This window comes from Drosophila arizonae, chromosome 4 (assembly GCF_054131065.1).
Source record: "Drosophila arizonae isolate 15081-1271.41 chromosome 4, UAZ_ARI_1.0, whole genome shotgun sequence".
In the NCBI taxonomy this organism is placed as follows: domain Eukaryota; kingdom Metazoa; phylum Arthropoda; class Insecta; order Diptera; family Drosophilidae; genus Drosophila; species Drosophila arizonae.
The window spans coordinates 4,793,116-4,810,652 of NC_142924.1; the positions used below are offsets into that span (position 1 = coordinate 4,793,116).

The window sequence follows — 17,537 nt, forward strand, 5'->3', positions numbered from 1 at the left end:
TTTTTTATAATTTCACTGCATTTTCCATGCCACACACTGCGCTGGGTAGACTATAAAATGATAAACTGAAACAATTGTGATTGCGATAATCGAGAGTATCCGACTAGCAGATACCCCGAGCAAATTTCAATAGATGCTTTAACATATTTCTATCTATGGAAATGGAACAAAGTATTCAATAGGTTAGAAAAGAAGATACAGAGATATGCAAACGTCTGTTTGATGGAGGAATTCAGCATACCTCTTTCTATCAGTTATATACATATGTTGTATACCCTACCCTGATGTAATTCCAACTTCTATGGCAAAGAAACTGTATAGGTTGTTAGAGTTAGAGTGAAAATGCAGAGCTCTAAGATGCCAAGTCATATGAAACAATAGATACTCAATTACATAAAATAAATAATATTTTCGATTTTGATATGAAATCGAATTGTGCCTCCATAGCTGTTGACCCAGCTCTCAAAGTGCGTAAGCCAATTAGTTTCAATAACACTTTTGAGAAAGAGCGTAAAGGAGAGTAAGGCCAGTGAATTTGTGCATTTGACTTAGTTAATTCCCAATTGATTGCGCTTCAATGAAGCCTCTTAAGGGCAAGTTCGTTAACAATCTAATGGCATCAGCTAAATTTAATTCGTACCCCTCTTGTTTTCTTTTGTTTCTAATTGTTATCGCTGCAAAATCGATGACAGTTTAAGTTGAGATCGATAATGCGTAAGTGCTGAAATGTTTGTCAAGTGTCAAATGAACATTATATAAAGAAGAATGTCAAGAGGCCACAATAATTGCAACTAATGCGGCGCGAGGGTCGAACCTTGGGCCATAAAAGCGGCCGGCAACATATAAAGAGAATATTACGATTCTAATGAGTGAGAGGAATCGACTAGGATATACCCTATGAAAGAGAAATTTTTGTGTATTCCATGAAAAAGTTTTCAAGTTGTCTATTGAATCTGATACACCTCATATACTCTATTATACCAATTCTACTGCTATTCTAACTACTCTTACTACTACTATTATATACTGTACTTTTCCACTTTTCTGCTACATGAGCTACACTACTATTACTACTACTAATCTGCTACAAATGCTACACTACTATTCTGCTACATAAGCTACACTACTATTACTACTAATACTCTGCTACATATGCTACACTACTATTACTACTATTCTGCCACTACTACTACTTGTCTACTACTACTGCTGCTACTTATCTATCGTACTACTACTATTGCTAGAACTATAACTACTACTCATCCACTACTACTTATCTAACGTACTACTACTATTGTTACAGCTAGAGCTACTACTCATCTAATACTACTTATCTACTACTACTGTTAATCTACTATTACTTGTTTACTACTATTGCTACTACTAGTAACACTGATATTTGCAATTGCTATTTCTGTTCAAGCTTGATATCGTATACTATTCCTAACTTTTATGCTGCCAATATACCCCATTCTAACTCACTTCTCAATGGGGTTCAGTGCACAAAAAGCACAGCCCAAAATGTAGAACACCTGTCAGACGTGCCGCAAATACATTGAGCAGCTGCGGCGACAAGCACTCAGGCAGGTAGGGGATAGAGGGTAATGGACACAATGGACAGCAAGCGCCACACGTGTTCAATTTATTTTTCACAGTTTGTTGGCCAACTGTGAAGATCGTAGCAGTCGCTGGGGCTAGTTGTGCATCCAGATCTACATCTGCATTTGCTATCATTTCTACTGGCATTTCCATGCACGCTGTCCAATTACAAGCCTCGATTACAGGATATATGCATATAGGCTGGCCATTCAATTATACGGCGTAATTGTTAACTGCTTCCGGATATACAAAACGTTTGTTTCCGTTCAATTGCTGCGGCTTTTCTGCTGCTGCTGCTGCCAGTTGTTTGTTATTAACTTCTATGACTTGCTGCCGTTTTAGCCCAGTTTGTAGCTTTAATAGGGTTAAAAGAAATGAAGATCTATTATATTTTAAATATACTTATAGCATGTGATGTGTTCCTATGAATCAGTTGATAGACATTTCTACTATTTCAAATGAGGTGAGAAGCTAGCTGATTATGTATATTAACTGCAGTATATATCTCTCTATGTATATATCTATATATAACTATATATATCTATAAACAAATTTTGAAAATTTGCTCATCCCAAGTGCTGCCTGGCTGCCAAAAAAACTTTTTTGCAACGATTTCGAATTCTAAATACAAACAAAAGCTGAAAATTTGGTTAAAATAAACATGAATTTAAAATAAGGAAAAAATAATGAACTAAACAAAAATATATTATGTATATATATATGAGATACGACTATGGTATATATGCTAAATATATATATACTATATACTATCCAACGATATACAACTTCTGGTTTATTTATTGTATTTAACACAATATAAACAAGTGCATGTGAACTTTTCTTTTTTTGGGCCATGGCAAATACTATAAAATTACGGAAATTTCGAGACTCAAACGATAAACGCACGTTTCACACAATTTGCGTGAGGCTGCGGTTGTTTATTTTTTTTTTTTTTTTTAGTTGAGGAATAATCTCTTAGCAAATTTGTTTTTGTGTATATCATATTTTGAAGCAATTACCTTAAAAAAAAAAAGGAAAAAAAAAAAGTACACGAGTAATTGATTCCGGTTAAACGGGGCATTTACTTTGAGTTGGGTCAAGGTCTACTCGGAGATTGAAATAATGAAAGTAGAGTTTTGAGATCTTTAACATATATTTTTTTTTAGCATGATATAAAATAAAATCTTTTAAACAGTATTGAATATTAGGAATTTTTATAAGACATATATACATATGTTTCTACTCAAATATTATATCATGACATATGTTTACACTTGAAGAAAATTGAATTAAAATAGAAAAAAGAAAATGAAGAAATTAGAAATAGACAAAAACAAGTGGAATTTGTTATGGAACGCGATGTGGTCAGCGTCTGGCAATGTTTTTTTTTTTTTTCATTTGATGAAGCGGGCGTCAAGCAGCTCGACACGCTGACTGCTGATAATGCATTTGAGATGCTACAAGTTGCATTAAGTCAACAACAATATCAACAGCAACAACAACAGCAATAACATTTGGTTCTTTGCCATGCATAATTCATACTAATGTGAGAGACCTCAACTGCTGTTAGGGTCAATGACAGAGCCTCTGGGAGCGCAAAAGTTGGTCAGCTGGAAAAAAGGAGTCAAGTCAGCTGAAAAGCAGGAAAAGCTAGAATAAATGAAAATCGTTTATTTATGCACAGCACGTGTTGCATGCAACAACTTGTGGCAACAGCTAACCCCCATATGTGCTTGTGTTTGTGTTTATCCAGCGTTTAATGCCGCGCAACGACGGGTGGCAGCAGGAAGTAACATATTAGATCTTCTAACAAATTTCTTAATTATGCAACTTTAGTTTCGTTTCAAATATTTTGATAGCATTTTTGGGGGAGGTTTTGAGTTGAGCGTGAAAACTTTAGGTTTACGACTATTTCTTCATTTTAATTTTTTTTTTCTTTAGTTTCCATCAGTTTGAGAGTTTTCGGCGAAAAAAAAAAACTAATCAACGGAGCGATCATTTAGTTTCTATAAAATTACATATTTACCATTTTAACTGAATGAACTTAACTGTTTTGCATTTACATATATACATGCAGACATACATATGTATATGATGTTTGTCCAAACTATTTGAAATCAGAAACTCTCATCGCTTTCATTTTCGTATGCGCGGGCCAATGAACTTGATAGCCGCCAAAAAAAAGTTGTGTACGAAAAAAGGCAGCCAAACATGTTAAAAGAAGAAAAATATATATATATATTTGACACGCATCTCAATAGAGAGCTAGACAGAGAGAGAGAGAGGGCGAAAAAGAGAGTGAGAGACTGTCTGATGCTCAGCGATCGGGCAGGGCTGCAGTTGGCCTATTGGTTTTCATACACAAATTGAATTTGTTTTTTTTTTCTTCTTCAACTTTCACTGGACGTCATTAATTTTTGCCCGCCAGAGGGCGCTGCTAATGAAATAATCAACATGTTTGTAATACTAGACGCACGCACACATAAACACACTGACAGAGATAGACAGACAGACAGACAGGCAGAGAGACAGACAGATAGGGAGACAGACGGGGAAACACACACCACACACATTGACACACTCATATACTGACACACACACTGATACACTTACATATGCAGAGAGCTAGAGCCAGCTCTATCTCAATCAACACACAGCCAGACACGAGTAGCTTCACACTCAAACACGCACACACTCTCATATATCCCAATATCTCCCCACTCACACATACACACACACGCACAACAATCATTTCAAGATCTCCACATAAATCGATTTTTAATTGCCCCGTGTTGGGCCGTTTGGCTTTTGCTAACCAAACAAGTTGCAGAGGAGTCAGGTGTCGATGCTGGTTTTCATTTAAATATGATATAGAAAATTATAGTTAAAGCGACGGCCGACTAATTTGTAGCATTTATATTATATATATATGAATATAACAAAAGGCAGAAAAAAATAAAATAAAATAAATAAGCATTTGCATAATTGCGCAAACGTGTTGAAAACTTTTGTAGAAAACTTATGATATGTGATATGATGCGACGGCCAAAAAAAAAATGTGGGAATATTTCCTAATCAAAATCACAACAAGAGAGAGAGAGAGAGAGAAAGAGAGAGGGCGAGTGAGAGAGACAGCTGTAGCAGTCAATTTATATGATAAATGAATACCGTGTGACTTTATTTTAAGCATAATTAGCAACAAAACAACAATGTGCCAAAAGAGGAAGATAAAACAGAATGTGTTATATAGCAAAAGAATATACAGTTTGCATATGTCATGCTTGGGAGCGTAAAGTTGGGCAACTATATATAAAATAAACATTTTGAGCTAAAAACTTCAAATATAATTCAGTGGAAGATTTTCGTTATTTTTTCAGCTAAGTAAATCTTTAAAAAAATATATATATATTTCCTTTTACAATCTTAACTAATATACTCCATTTGCCTGCCTGCACGTTCATCAACACCATTAAAATTCAACAACATTTCTCGCTCAGGCAGAAAAAGGTAAAAGCCATTAAACTTTTATTCAAATTGCCTTCGATAAATAAATATAAATTATTTGGCAGCAAATGCGTCGCAGTTGCAGTTCATTTACTTTCCAAACGAACAGCTGCAAAAGCGTTTGCGATTTTAATTAAAAATCAAATTATTTTCACGTTTTAATTAGCTATTGCTTATGGCTCATTGGAGATTGGTGTTTGCCGATTGACGATTGTTGAAGATTGTGAGAATTGCAGCTTAAATTTACTCAGATGCCCACTGACCCATATTCTAGCTTTTCTTAGGCTGTCTGAACAGGCAAACAAGAAGCGCGTTAAAGTGTTCTAGACGTGCACGACTAGGAGATACCCTGAACAGCTGTTACTTTGAGGTGATCGAATAAGAGAGGTAGTCGTACATTGAGTATAGTTCAACAGTTGTTCAAGTTATCAGTAACATAGACATAGAATGTTTGATATCGATTTTAATCGATTCCTAGAAAGAGAACTAGAAAGAGAACTTACAAATAAACTCCAAATTACTCGTTTTTGTCATAATTGATCGATTCGAATGTCAAACTTAATAATCATAGCTCAAAGTCTCTAGGAATATGTGGTATATATCATTATTAATCGATTCCAAGAAGATGTGTAAAAGAAACTTATCAATGAGCTGAAAAAAACGTGATTAGTGTGTGTTATATCGCTTATCGCATAATCAACTCCCCTCTATCTGTCTCTGTCTCTCTCTCACTCTCTCTCTGTCTCTCCCTCTCTCTCTCTCTCGTTCCCTCTCTCCTGCTACCTGTTACATAAATTTGCATACACCCAACATACCCTGCTTACCCACTTTAAATATATCTACAGTAGAGCAAATGCTATACATAGAAAGTTAGTGTAGATCTCTGTATATATATTTAGATCGGAATGGTACTTTTACTTTTAGACAGCGCAAATATCTTCCGCATTACAAACGCACTTCGTTCCATTTGTTTTGTTGTTGCTAGTCTGTACAAATATTTTTACTTTGGTTGACAGGCGAGGCGTGGTGAGGCGAGGCGACCGAACAAAGTGTCTAAGTGAATCATTTATTAAAGAATCTCTGGCGCGGGTATGTGGAGCAAGCAAGCAAAAGATTTCAAGTTGTTCACCTTAGTCGATCTATTTAAAATATCCGAAACATCACTTTTGGGCCACAATTTATTTGATGTAAAAAAGTCTTGGCATTAATGATTTTCTTAATGTCAGCTGACACAATTTCAGATCTACTTGGACTTGTCGACGGGTGGGTGGTTGTTCGTATTGGTGGCTGTAAGAGCAGCATTTCCATTCGCATTGACTTAAATTGTGTTTTCCATTTCGAGTATTTCATTTGCGTTAATTAAAAGTCTCTCAGGGACGCGTAACACTTTCGTGGCAGTTCATTGACTTCTATTTACGGATCTTCAAAATTAAATGGAAAATCATTTAGATTTTGTTACTGTTTACTTAATTGAATTGATGAGGCATACTAAAAAGGCCTATTACATCGTTGCCATGGTTCTCCTCTTCTCTTAAGTGGGTCTCTTTGTTAAGGGCAAGAGAATCATTAAAGAGCTCTGCGATCGGCATGATCGATACGAATCCATACAGAGTTTTGAGTTTGTTTGTGCTATGATCAGGTCCATAAACTCAAATGCTTCATTCTTTATGAAGATAAAGGCCTGGGTTCGCCATGATCTTAATTTGTTTGTCCTATCATCAGTTCCATAAGCTCAAGTGCTTCACTTTCTTTAAAGGAAAAGAGAAGATCTTGAAACAAAGATTTCAAATTAAACCCATTCCTAAGATTATAAATTAAACCCATAGCTCTCTGCCGTCCCATAAGCGCAAAAGCTTTGCTCTTTATGTAGGGAAAGAGCTTGATCGAGCAACATTTCGACAATCTTTATTTTTGTCCTAACACTCTTATAAGCTTCAATATTTCCCTCTTTATTTAGGTAAAGAGCTTTGCCAATCGAGCAATGATCGCCAGAATCTCATAAAAAGTTTTTTTTTTTAATGTTTGTTCTATCATCCTAATAACCCATGGCTCTCTCCCTCCCTACATCACTCTCTTAAGCTCACATGCTACGCTCTTTTGGCAAAGGGAAAAGAGCTTGCGATAAAAGCTTTTCGAATGCCGCGATCGCCTCGCGGTCTCGTGCTCAAGTTTTCCTGTCCTATCAGTCGAGTGGACGCGTGTCTTCAAACCAGAACGCTTTTTGCCGCGCATTTGTATATAAATATATAGTTTTACATATATATGTATATTTGGATAATCTAGTTTAAATCGCGCGTAAATTTTGTGCTTTTCCACTTGAAAATTTTCACATCTCTGTTGAGTTTCCAATCAGATTTTGGCATTTCAATTGGAAAACAATTTGCAGGCATTTTTTATGTGTGCAATTTTTGCGTGCTTATTTATAGTTGAACGTTAGTTGTGTGTGTGTGTGTGTGTGCGTGTGTGTGTGTGTGCGTATTTTGTTCTATTGTGTTTTGTTAGCTTGCGCCACAGTCACAGCCCGCCACGAGCTACACCGTGCGTATGAGTGATTTGTGCCTTGGCAGATTGCCAAACATTACGCAGCTGCTTTGAATATTCCATATTCCATTTTCGAGAATTTATCTTCAAACTGAGTCACATAGCCGCTGCGCGTTGTTGACTTTTATTATGGCCAGTTTTCTCTGTGGACGCAAGTTGCAGTCCATAAATCCATTCGAATGGCTGCTGTAAGGCAGGCGAAACACATGTTGAATCTATTCGCATTAAATGTGTTTGAAATTTGATTATTAAACCAAACATATTAAAACCATAATCTGATCTGATCAATATAACTGTCAATTAATTGCTGTCTTGGTACATGAGTCCATGTTGACTTCTGATTGGAGTTGAGTCGTCGTCTGTTTACTTTTGTGAATTGTTTATTTGTTTTTAATAAGTCGTCGCCGCTGGCAAGTGTTTGGCATTTGTCTGGCTGTCTTTCTATATGTGATAAAAGAACGTCAGCGATTCTTCAGCGGAAATGATGTATCATAACACGAACGTATCCCACGCCTAAAGTCTGGGAGCTTTTTTTCTCTCCTACTATAAACAAATTTGAAATTGAACAAATAATTAAGCCAAATGAGAATAAAATTGAATTTCACACGCAATTTCGTTTATTTTTGTGTATGATTCGTATGGAAGATATATACAGAGGAAGATATATATAGAATTTTGAATTATTAAAGATGAAAAAATAAGTAAATATATAAATATATTTATACTAAATACATGTTGAAAAATATTAATTCATTGCAGTTGACATTTTGACACTAGGGACTTGCAATTTGGGAGCTGTTCAAAAAGTTTGGCGAATTTTCTGTGTTTTTTTCCCATCGATTATTTAATTATTCATGAATGTCAACCTCTATGGCCTTCAAAGTAGTCCCTAACACATAATAATTCCGATTTATTTAAGTTTGACAAAAGAAAATCTATTATGAATGAAAAATATAGATATATTAGGCTCATATGTAGCTAACAATTAGAGCTACACATATATAGTTATATTTTTAAAGTTTATCTCAAATGTATCTATTAATTTGCCATTCAACTTGAGATTAGATTAAAAACCTTTTTGTTTTTCATGCTGGACTATTAATCAATTTTTATTTATAAATACATATTTTCTGTGTTTTATGCCATTTTTGTATGGCAACAACAAAGTTTTCTTATCTTGATTGATAAGACGTGTGTAGATTTTAGCTTTTGATTATCTTTAAGGTTCTGCGAGGCAATTAGTCTCTTATGCTAACTAACTAAACGTTATGATAATGAGCCGTTTCCGCTTGGAAAAGCTTTGTGCATTTTCCGGCTCTAGCGCTGGCGTGGGACGATTGCGGCTATGCGATTTACATAGATGTTCTAGATCGATCGAGTAAATGTGGCAAGCACTGGCCTCTAAGCCAAGTCTGCGAGAAGTGCAATGAACCTTGGCCGGAGTTATCTTGTGTGGTTTTTCAGGCAAACTTGACGAGAGGCTATTAAAAATGAAACAAGAAACAGCAAAAAGTGCCGAGATGTTGTATATATGTAGATATGTATATGTGCATATGTATGTACGTATGTGTATTATACATGTGCCCAAGTTTATTTAGTGTTGGTTCGTCAAAAGCGCGCTTCAACCTCAACTTATCTGCAGCTCTTTGAGCCAAGTTAACACATAATGAAATCTTATCTCAGGGCAACAACAATAACAACAATAGCAGCTCTTTGTAGTCAACCTTAAGTGCAAATAAAACAAATGTTTAAGTAAAACTTATCTTGATTTTGTCGCCTATAACTAATTTATCTCTCTCTCTCTCTCTCTTGTTCCCTTACAGACTGTTCAAACGACTTGGCGTCCCCAGTTGCCCTTGCCCAAAGAGCTCCAGCTGGCCGATGAAGTCAACCACAAGGCAGAAGCAGCCACCGAAGCAACATTAGACAACAACAACGAGCTGGAGATGGAGCGACTGCGCCAGCAGCATCAGCACGGCTTGAGCGGCTCTTCCTCTCAGCAGCTGACGAACAAACAGAAATGGTCCTTCGGTCGACTGTTTCGCAAGAAGAAGGATGCTGCAGATGCTGGCAGTGCCAGCTCCAGCGAGGAGGATCGCAAGGCGGGCTTTGTGCCCGCCCAGCGCCAGAGCGCCACTAAACCCAAATCCAAAAATCAAAGCAAATCGGGCAGGGGAAGCAGAACGTTCAACTTTGATCACATTGTGCATCCGCAGTCGCAGTCGCAGTTGCAGTCACAGTCACAGTCACATTCACAGTCACTGCAAAATCATGCAGACAACGAATTCTTTTTGCCCGTGGAAATGCTGCCACCCGAGCCCTACTATCAAAATCAGCCTGGCCTCTGGCCTGGTCGCTCCAGCAACTCCCTGGATCGTCGACTCTATCTAAGCCAGTCGCAGCACTCGCAGCAGCTGCCGCCCAGCAAATCCCGCTCCGCGCAGCGCGGCAAGCAGCCCGGACACTCCAGCGAGGAGGAGATCATTTCACTGAATTCCTCCACCTTCTCCAAATATCGCAGCGACGAGAGCATCCACAGTGGCGGCCAGGCGCTGCATGGTGGCCAGGGCGCCTCCAGCCAGAGTCGTCGGAGTCGCGCCGCACGCAACGAGCGCTACTACAAGCGTTTGTCGCGCGACGGCGAGCTGAGCCACGGCAATGTGCCGCCGCAGCAGCAGCAGCAATTGCAACAACATCTGCAACAGCAACAGCAACAACAACAGCAGCAACAACTGCAGCAGCAACAGCAACGCTACAAGACTCAGCCCTTGCCTCTGTCCATTTATCAAGCACCACCCAGCACCGCCTCCACCTCCACCGCCGCCGCCGCCTCCTCCTCCGGCTATGTGCAGTGGCGACCGCTGCAAAACTCCATGCAGAACGATGCGAAGCGCAGCATCAGCTACGACAGCCAAATCCACTTGCAGAACGTGAATGGACGCATGCAGAGCAAGCCGCTGCCCCCACCGCCACCGCCGCGCGATCCACTGCGTCGCGTGCACGTCGGCTACAGCTCGAGCGATCTGCGGCCCGTTTCGTATGCGTTCGATCAGCGCGGTCGCTGCGCCTCCGACGATCGCATGTGGCAGCCGACGCAGTCGCACTATCAGTCCGTGCACTCGCTCAACTCAGCTCAGGGCAGCTCCATAGCCAGCGCGCCGACGCAGTCGCAGTCGCAGCACCGTCGCTTCATCACGCGGGCTGAGCGCAATGCGATGCCCGGCAAGAAGTCGCTGCCGAATGGCATTGATTTCCATTATGTAGCGGATGCAACGCCACGCTCGCGCAAGCCCATTCATCTGCTGGACAGGGATGTCCGATTGGCCGATCCCGTCGAGCCCGCCTCGAGCGGCGTCCTGCGCACCTCGAAAAGCGGTTTGCCCACGGCCAGCAGCGAATGCTCGCGCTCCCAGCAGCCACTGGCCAAGCCGCGTTCTATATCTAGTTCGCGTTTAAGCGAGCTGCGCAGCTATCCCATGCCCATGTACTCCGAGGTGCAGAAGCCCAAGAGATCAGCGCCAGCGCCCGCTCCCGCTCCCGCTCCCTGCCCCGAGCCGAACAGCGTTGTCTGCGGCAGTTTGCACATCAAGCCCAGCGAGCACGGCCGGGAGAACTATGTGGAAATCCAGAACCGTGATGTGCACAAGACCAACTCAATGCCGCATCACTATCAGCGGCGGTCTGGCGAGGATCTGTCCAACAAGTACGATGAGTATGTGGCCGAGAAGCGGGAACAGCATCAACAGGCGCCCATCTTTGCCGAGCGTAAGGCCAGCGCGCCAGCCATCGCGCCCATCTACTATCCGCGCAAGAAGCCCGCCAATCTGGAGGAGGCCATCAATGAGCTGGAGGCCATCTACAAGTCGCTGGGTCTGACCGAGCCAATGGAGCCGAAGCCCGAGCCGAAAACCGAACCCAAGCCGGAGCCAAAGGTGGAGCCAAAGCCGCGCATGCCTACGCCGAGTGACTTCGAGAAGTTCGCCCTGGCGCATGCCGATGATTATGATGATGAGGATTCGCCAGCGGGTGAGCCGGATCCGGTGCGCGATGATGTGGCCTATCGGAATCTGCAGCTGGCCAATTTGCAGTATCGCGCGGTAGACAGGCAGCCGCCGTTTGGCATACCCGTGGGACCGATTGTGCCGGCACCGCAGAGCGACTATCTGCACGTGGAGCCGGTTGTTAAGGAGAAGAAGAAGAGCGGCTCACCGGACATTGTCAAGGATGATCTGGCGGTGCGTGCACTGCGCAAAGATCCGCCCGGCCCCAAGTCCAGCTTCGTCTATCCCATGCAAAAGAAGCAGCGCGCCACGCGCACCCAATCGGCGAACATCTACAATCTGATCCAGCGGGATGCGGCCAAGCCATCCGGGGGAGATCTGAATAGCTACATTGAGCTGACGCGCAGCATCGAGCGAGCCGGCTCAATGTCCAATCTACGCGGTGAGGAGGCGAGCGATATACCGGGCACATTGGATCTGCTGCGTAAGCTGAAGGCGCAGGACGAGGAGCTGCAAAGGAAAACGCACATACCCTTCAGGCACCCCAGTCAGGGCGGCGCCATAGCCCAGTTGCCGGAGCGGCTGGGCCAACAGCATGAGGAGGAGAAGCAGCGCAAGCAAACGCCGCCAGTGCCGGCGCCGCGAAAGAGTCTTACGCCCGAGCCACTGCTCGACGATGCGTTGAATAAGATAGCGCAGGATGCACAGGCGAGCAGCATCAAGCTGACACAGGAGCTGGACGAGCTGCGCAAGGAGGCGCTGATTACAGCGGCGCGGCCCAAGTTGAATGCGGAGCAGCAGAAGCTGGAGCAGGAGCTGCAACAAATCGAGGCCGTCTCCGAGGCGGCCAAGCGCTGCGGCCAACTCCTGCTCGATACGTTGCCCGACCAAACGGATGAGCCGGACAGCGAGCAGCCCAATCCGCGCAAGCTGCAGAAGGAGGGCAAGCTGATACGTGCCATCGACGAGGTGTCCGAGGCGGCGAACGCTGTGTGCGAAAAGATACTGAAGGACATTGTGACCACCGAGCCACCGGTAGTGGTGCACGAGGCGCTGCAGGTGAAGCAGCGACCCCACGATCAGCAGCAGCTGGTGATGCCGCATCTGATCAAGAAACTGGATCCCATACAGTCGGACAAGATCGAGGCGATAGCCAAGCGCTGCATGCGCCAGCTGAGCGAACTGGCATCCGAGTCGCCGCCAGATTACGACAATCTGCCCGCCTGTAATAAGAAAAGCAGCCAACACGAACCGGTCCACGCTGACGCCACTTTAATTTGTCCCATTGCAGAGGCCAAGACCAAAGCGCAAACGATCGATGACATCGATCGGATAATGCGGGAGTGCGAGCTGCAAGCGCGACAAACCGGAACTACCAACACCGCCTCGAGCACAGATGATCAGCGCACCAGCAGGACAACTCACACCACGTCGAGCACGGATGATCAGCGCACCACAGCGCCCAGCATGAGCAGCGGCAGTGGCAGCAGCGGCATCCATCAAGCGAATACTGTGAGCACCACCGCCTCCTCATTTAGCTCCAGCAGTGACTGCCTTGCCAAGTCTTCGAGTCCCTCGACGGGCAATCGGCCCATGTCCTCGAGTATAACCTCTTTCAATCCGTACTCATCGAGCGATTATATCAAGTCGCAGAGTAGCGATTATCATGCACCCAGCACCGACCCCATTAAGACATTCAGCACCACATCGTACGATGTGCCATCGACGCCGAACGACACCACAATTAGCACCAATACACCGAGCACCACCAACACCAGCATCACCAACAACAACCTGAGTGAAAATCGAACCGCCAGCTTTGCAGCATCGCCTACGTCCTCGACCTGCTCGTCGCCGCCGTTGCAGCTGACACCGGTGGGTGGGGATGCGAGTGGAGCACGCTCCTCTTCGCCCTCGCAATACAACTCGAGCGAGGAGCTGGCCGCCATATTTGGCATTGAGGAGAAGCCATCGAAGCAGCTACGTCGGAAGCAGCTAACAGGTAAAGGCGTTGCCCCCGCCCAGCAGCAACCAGATCAAGCCCCAGCCAATGCCAATGCCAATGATAATGTCAATGCCAATGCCAATGCCAATGCCAATGATACTGATAATGATAATGCCAATGAGAACAGCTCCTCTGATGCCGCTACTAATCCCCGCTGTGCGCTCGTCCAAGCTATTGCCACTAATCCAGTTTTGAATGTTGACCCCGAACTAGATGTTAATCACCCATCCACATCCACAAACACATTCACTAATTGTAGTAGTCATAGTTATAAGCTAGCCACCATACCGGAACTGGAACTGGAACTGGAGCTGGATCAGGAGGAGAAAAATACAGTGGCAGAGCCAAAGACCGAGCTGAAGCTCTCTCCCAATTTCAATCGCATATATGCCAGCAAAGTGAGCATAGTTGTGGATAAGCCGGAGTTGGAACCAGCTCCAATGCCCGCTTTGACCCAGTTCGATTCGTTGAGTTCGCTGGAGGAGACATCGTCCAATCCGGACTCTGGTAATGCTAGCCTCGCTGATTATCCACTAAGCACAGCCCAGGCGAATGCCTCAATTGAGCTGCACCCGACTTTCAACACCCGCTTTGAGGTTAAGGAGCATTATGTATCGGAAGTATCGATAAGTGCTAGCGATAGTGATAGCGATGCGACTAGAAAGGAAGAGGAATTTCCCCCTCTGCCCACAGAGGAAGAACTGCTAGAGAGCCTGCGAGAGGAGGTTACACTTGACGAAAGTGATAGTAACCTGAAACTTGAAAGCACTGCAGAAGCAGATGTAGAACTTGCCGAAAAGTTAGCCTTAAGCGAAGCAGTTTATGAAATAACGACTGAAACATTTATAAAGCCAACTATCGAATATAATGCGAATGAAAATGAACTTAACGATACTCTGCAAACAGCTGAAAGTGAACTTAACGATACTCTACAGCAAGAAACTGAAATTTTGCTTGACGAATGTCATTTGGAAGACAACGAACTTGACGATAGTGATTTAGTAGCTCAAGCACTTGACGAAGCTTTCCTTGAAGAAATCGAAATTGAAGAAGAGGTTCAAAGTGAACTAGTTCCATATAAAAAGAGCGTCGTTTATGAGACGCCGCAAATAAATTTGAACATTTCCGAGTTTAAGCTCAATTATGAAACCAAAGCGAACGCAGAGGAAAGGGAGGATATTGAGAAAGGCATTGCTGCTGATGAAATGCCAATTGAGGATACTTTAACGGGAAACGAGAAGCAGAGCAGCAGCAGTAGCAGCGATAGCGGCAACGACAAGGACAGCTGCGAAAAGCCAAGCAGCGAAGCCAATAAAATTGCAATTGCGAATACTTTAACACGTAACGGAAACAAGAGCAGCGGCAGAGGCAGCAACAGAGGCAGCGACAGTGACAGCGAGAGAGCCAATGAGCGCGCAGCGAACGCTAGTGAGAGGGAGCTTCCGGCTAGGACAGACGAACAGCCGACGACAAGCTCGAAAGCGCTCTCCGTCTTCGGCGAGGTTCGGTCAGTGGGCGTGGGAGCGAGAGCGGGCGCGGGCGCAGGCGTCGTTGGCAATGCAACGCGAAGCGGTTTGACGACACTCGAGCACGTATTGGTCGCCTGCACCGTGGGCCTGATTACACCGAACGATTTGCTCACATTGTGTCTGATCGTAATTGGTGTGATTATCATTGTGGCAATTGCGCTCACCTGAGCGCCGCACTTGATATCGTTGTTGTAGTTGTTGCTTGCTGTTAATGTTGTAATTATTGAAAATAGTCGAGGGAGGGGGATGGCAACTTGTTGCAACATGACAACATGAATTGCTTATTGAATATATTTTTGCATTGAAAATGTTATGAACGATTATATATTTTTTATAAACAATTTAAATAGATGTTATCTTACGAAAGTATTTTTAATTGGAACCACTGTGCAAAATTGTTGTGTAAACCACTGTGCAAGCGAAATATGTTTATCGATCAATTAGTTTATATTTATATTTATAGCCGAAAAAGTATTTTTTCATTAGATTTATAATTTTAGTTATAGAACTTATTGCACCACTGTGCAAGTGCATTTAATTCCACATCGAAACGAACCAATACTAAAAATTCTTTAACAATATACAACTTTGTTTAATTAATTTTTATTATTAATTTAACTGCAACTTGTGCCAATGATTTTTTCTTACGTTTTTTTTTTGCTTTACTTTGTTCTACTTAATTTTATTAATATTATTATACAACATGAGTTGTTTAAGCACATAAAACGAAAAAAATATCGAATAACATTATAAATAAATATATATATCTTGACTAATCATAAAACATTTCCAAAAATCTTTCTTTGTATATTTTCAGCTCAAAATTTAATATTTTAATTAAGTGAAAGTTGTTTGCTCTCATTTTTGAAATATATATGTTAAATTCATAAAGAAAACAAAAACAAATCGTCGCATAAATATTATTAATAATAAAATGTTATTTAAAACAACTGGAAAACATTCAAAATATTATTTCGTTGCATTTTTATTTGCAGTTTTCGCTGATTTTGTAGATTATTGTAAAACTCAATGTAAATTATGTTTCATTTAATTTATTAGTTTTGTACCTATAGATTTTATTATTTTTTTTTCAATTTTAAATTTTTGGGTTTCGTTTTATTTTTTTTTTTATTTTTTTAAATTTTTTTTGTACTGGTAAATTATATATTTTTTCCTTATTTAATTTCATGCTTCTGTAGATGGTTTTTATTCACTTTTTAATTTTTTTTTTTTTTTGTGCGTTTTTTTTTTTGCCTTATAGCAATTTGATTGAAAATTTTTTTTTTTTCTTTTTAGTAAGCTTTTTTTTATTAAGTATTTTTATTAAAGTATTCAATGCTAATTTGCTCCTCTTTCCAGCTCTTTGCAAATTTTGTTTACTAATAAAATAGAAGCTAAAAATGTGCGTGTTTTTAATATAATTGTTGCTGTGCAAAATGCCGCTGCCAAAAGCCAAAAACTCTATTGTTGTAATTAATATATTAACCAGTGTTACATAGAAAACAATATTGTAAATATTTTTATTTATTTCAGCTAAAGGGAAATGCATTCGAAGTCAACTAGAAAGCTTTCGTTTAGGTTCGCGTCTTGGCTAGATTTTGTTATAAACTTTTTCGAACTGGCTTATGACTTGGCTATAGTTATGGTTGTCAACTTAGCTAAGAGCTCTTATGAAAATTTCAATGCTAGGTTGGATACTGTTATAACATTTATTATTAACTTTATATATAACTTTTAAATTTCTATTATTGTATATGTATATTTTGCTGCGATTGTTTTTCGAAATATTGGTGAATAGATAAGAGTTGGTATATCTATGCTTAGTTGAATACCTTATCTGTAGATACATTTATCTGCAGGACTTATTCTAATGCGTTGACCTTCTTGCCATCTTTTTTCGGCTGCTTAGCTGTTTTGCTAATCTTATTTTCTCCGAGCTCTTGACAGCGCCAGACGCAACAACAATAATAATCGAAAGTCTTGCTACATAATGTGCACCCACGACTCCTCCTGCTCTCCCTCCTCCTCCCCTATCTCAATTGTTGTTGTTGTTGTTATTCGACGTCTGTTGAATTGACATAAAAAGGACATTCAACCTTAGGTCGCTAACGTATGAACCTTTCTGCTTTGTTGTCGTCGTTTGTTGACCCAAAACACAAAAAGCCAAAACAATTTTTGTTTTGAAATTGAATGAAAATGAACAAACAACAAAATTATATAAATAAATATAATGCGATTACATATTCTCTAATTGAATTTCAAAAAATTGAATTGAAAATCAATTTTGTTTTTATTTTCTCATTGCTGACCCAATGGAAAGTTCATTCACCTTCTCAGCTGACTAAATAGCAATAAAAA

General features: G+C 41.4%; 2 protein-coding genes across 11 annotated transcripts in view; both read left to right on the forward strand.

Annotated features, from left to right (window-relative positions):
- Positions 1–17,537, forward strand: part of Svil (Supervillin) — a 127,631-nt gene that overhangs the window by 24,940 nt on the left and 85,154 nt on the right. For 3 of the 10 annotated variants that reach the window (XM_089468549.1, XM_089468546.1, XM_089468545.1), the window contains exon 2: positions 9,468–13,647. In XM_089468549.1, coding sequence (XP_089324675.1) covers positions 9,591–13,647 — 4,057 coding nt within the window. In that variant the 5' untranslated portion in view covers positions 9,468–9,590. Of the gene's footprint in view, positions 1–7,271; positions 7,440–9,467; positions 13,648–17,537 lie in introns of those variants that run through there. The other 7 variants (XM_089468543.1, XM_089468551.1, XM_089468544.1 and 4 more) reach the window with 6 other exon arrangements.
- Positions 13,654–15,990, forward strand: LOC149269027 (uncharacterized). Its single transcript, XM_089468580.1, has one exon. The coding sequence runs from the start codon at positions 14,091–14,093 to the stop codon at positions 15,345–15,347; it is 1,257 nt and encodes a 418-aa protein (XP_089324706.1). The 5' UTR covers positions 13,654–14,090; the 3' UTR covers positions 15,348–15,990.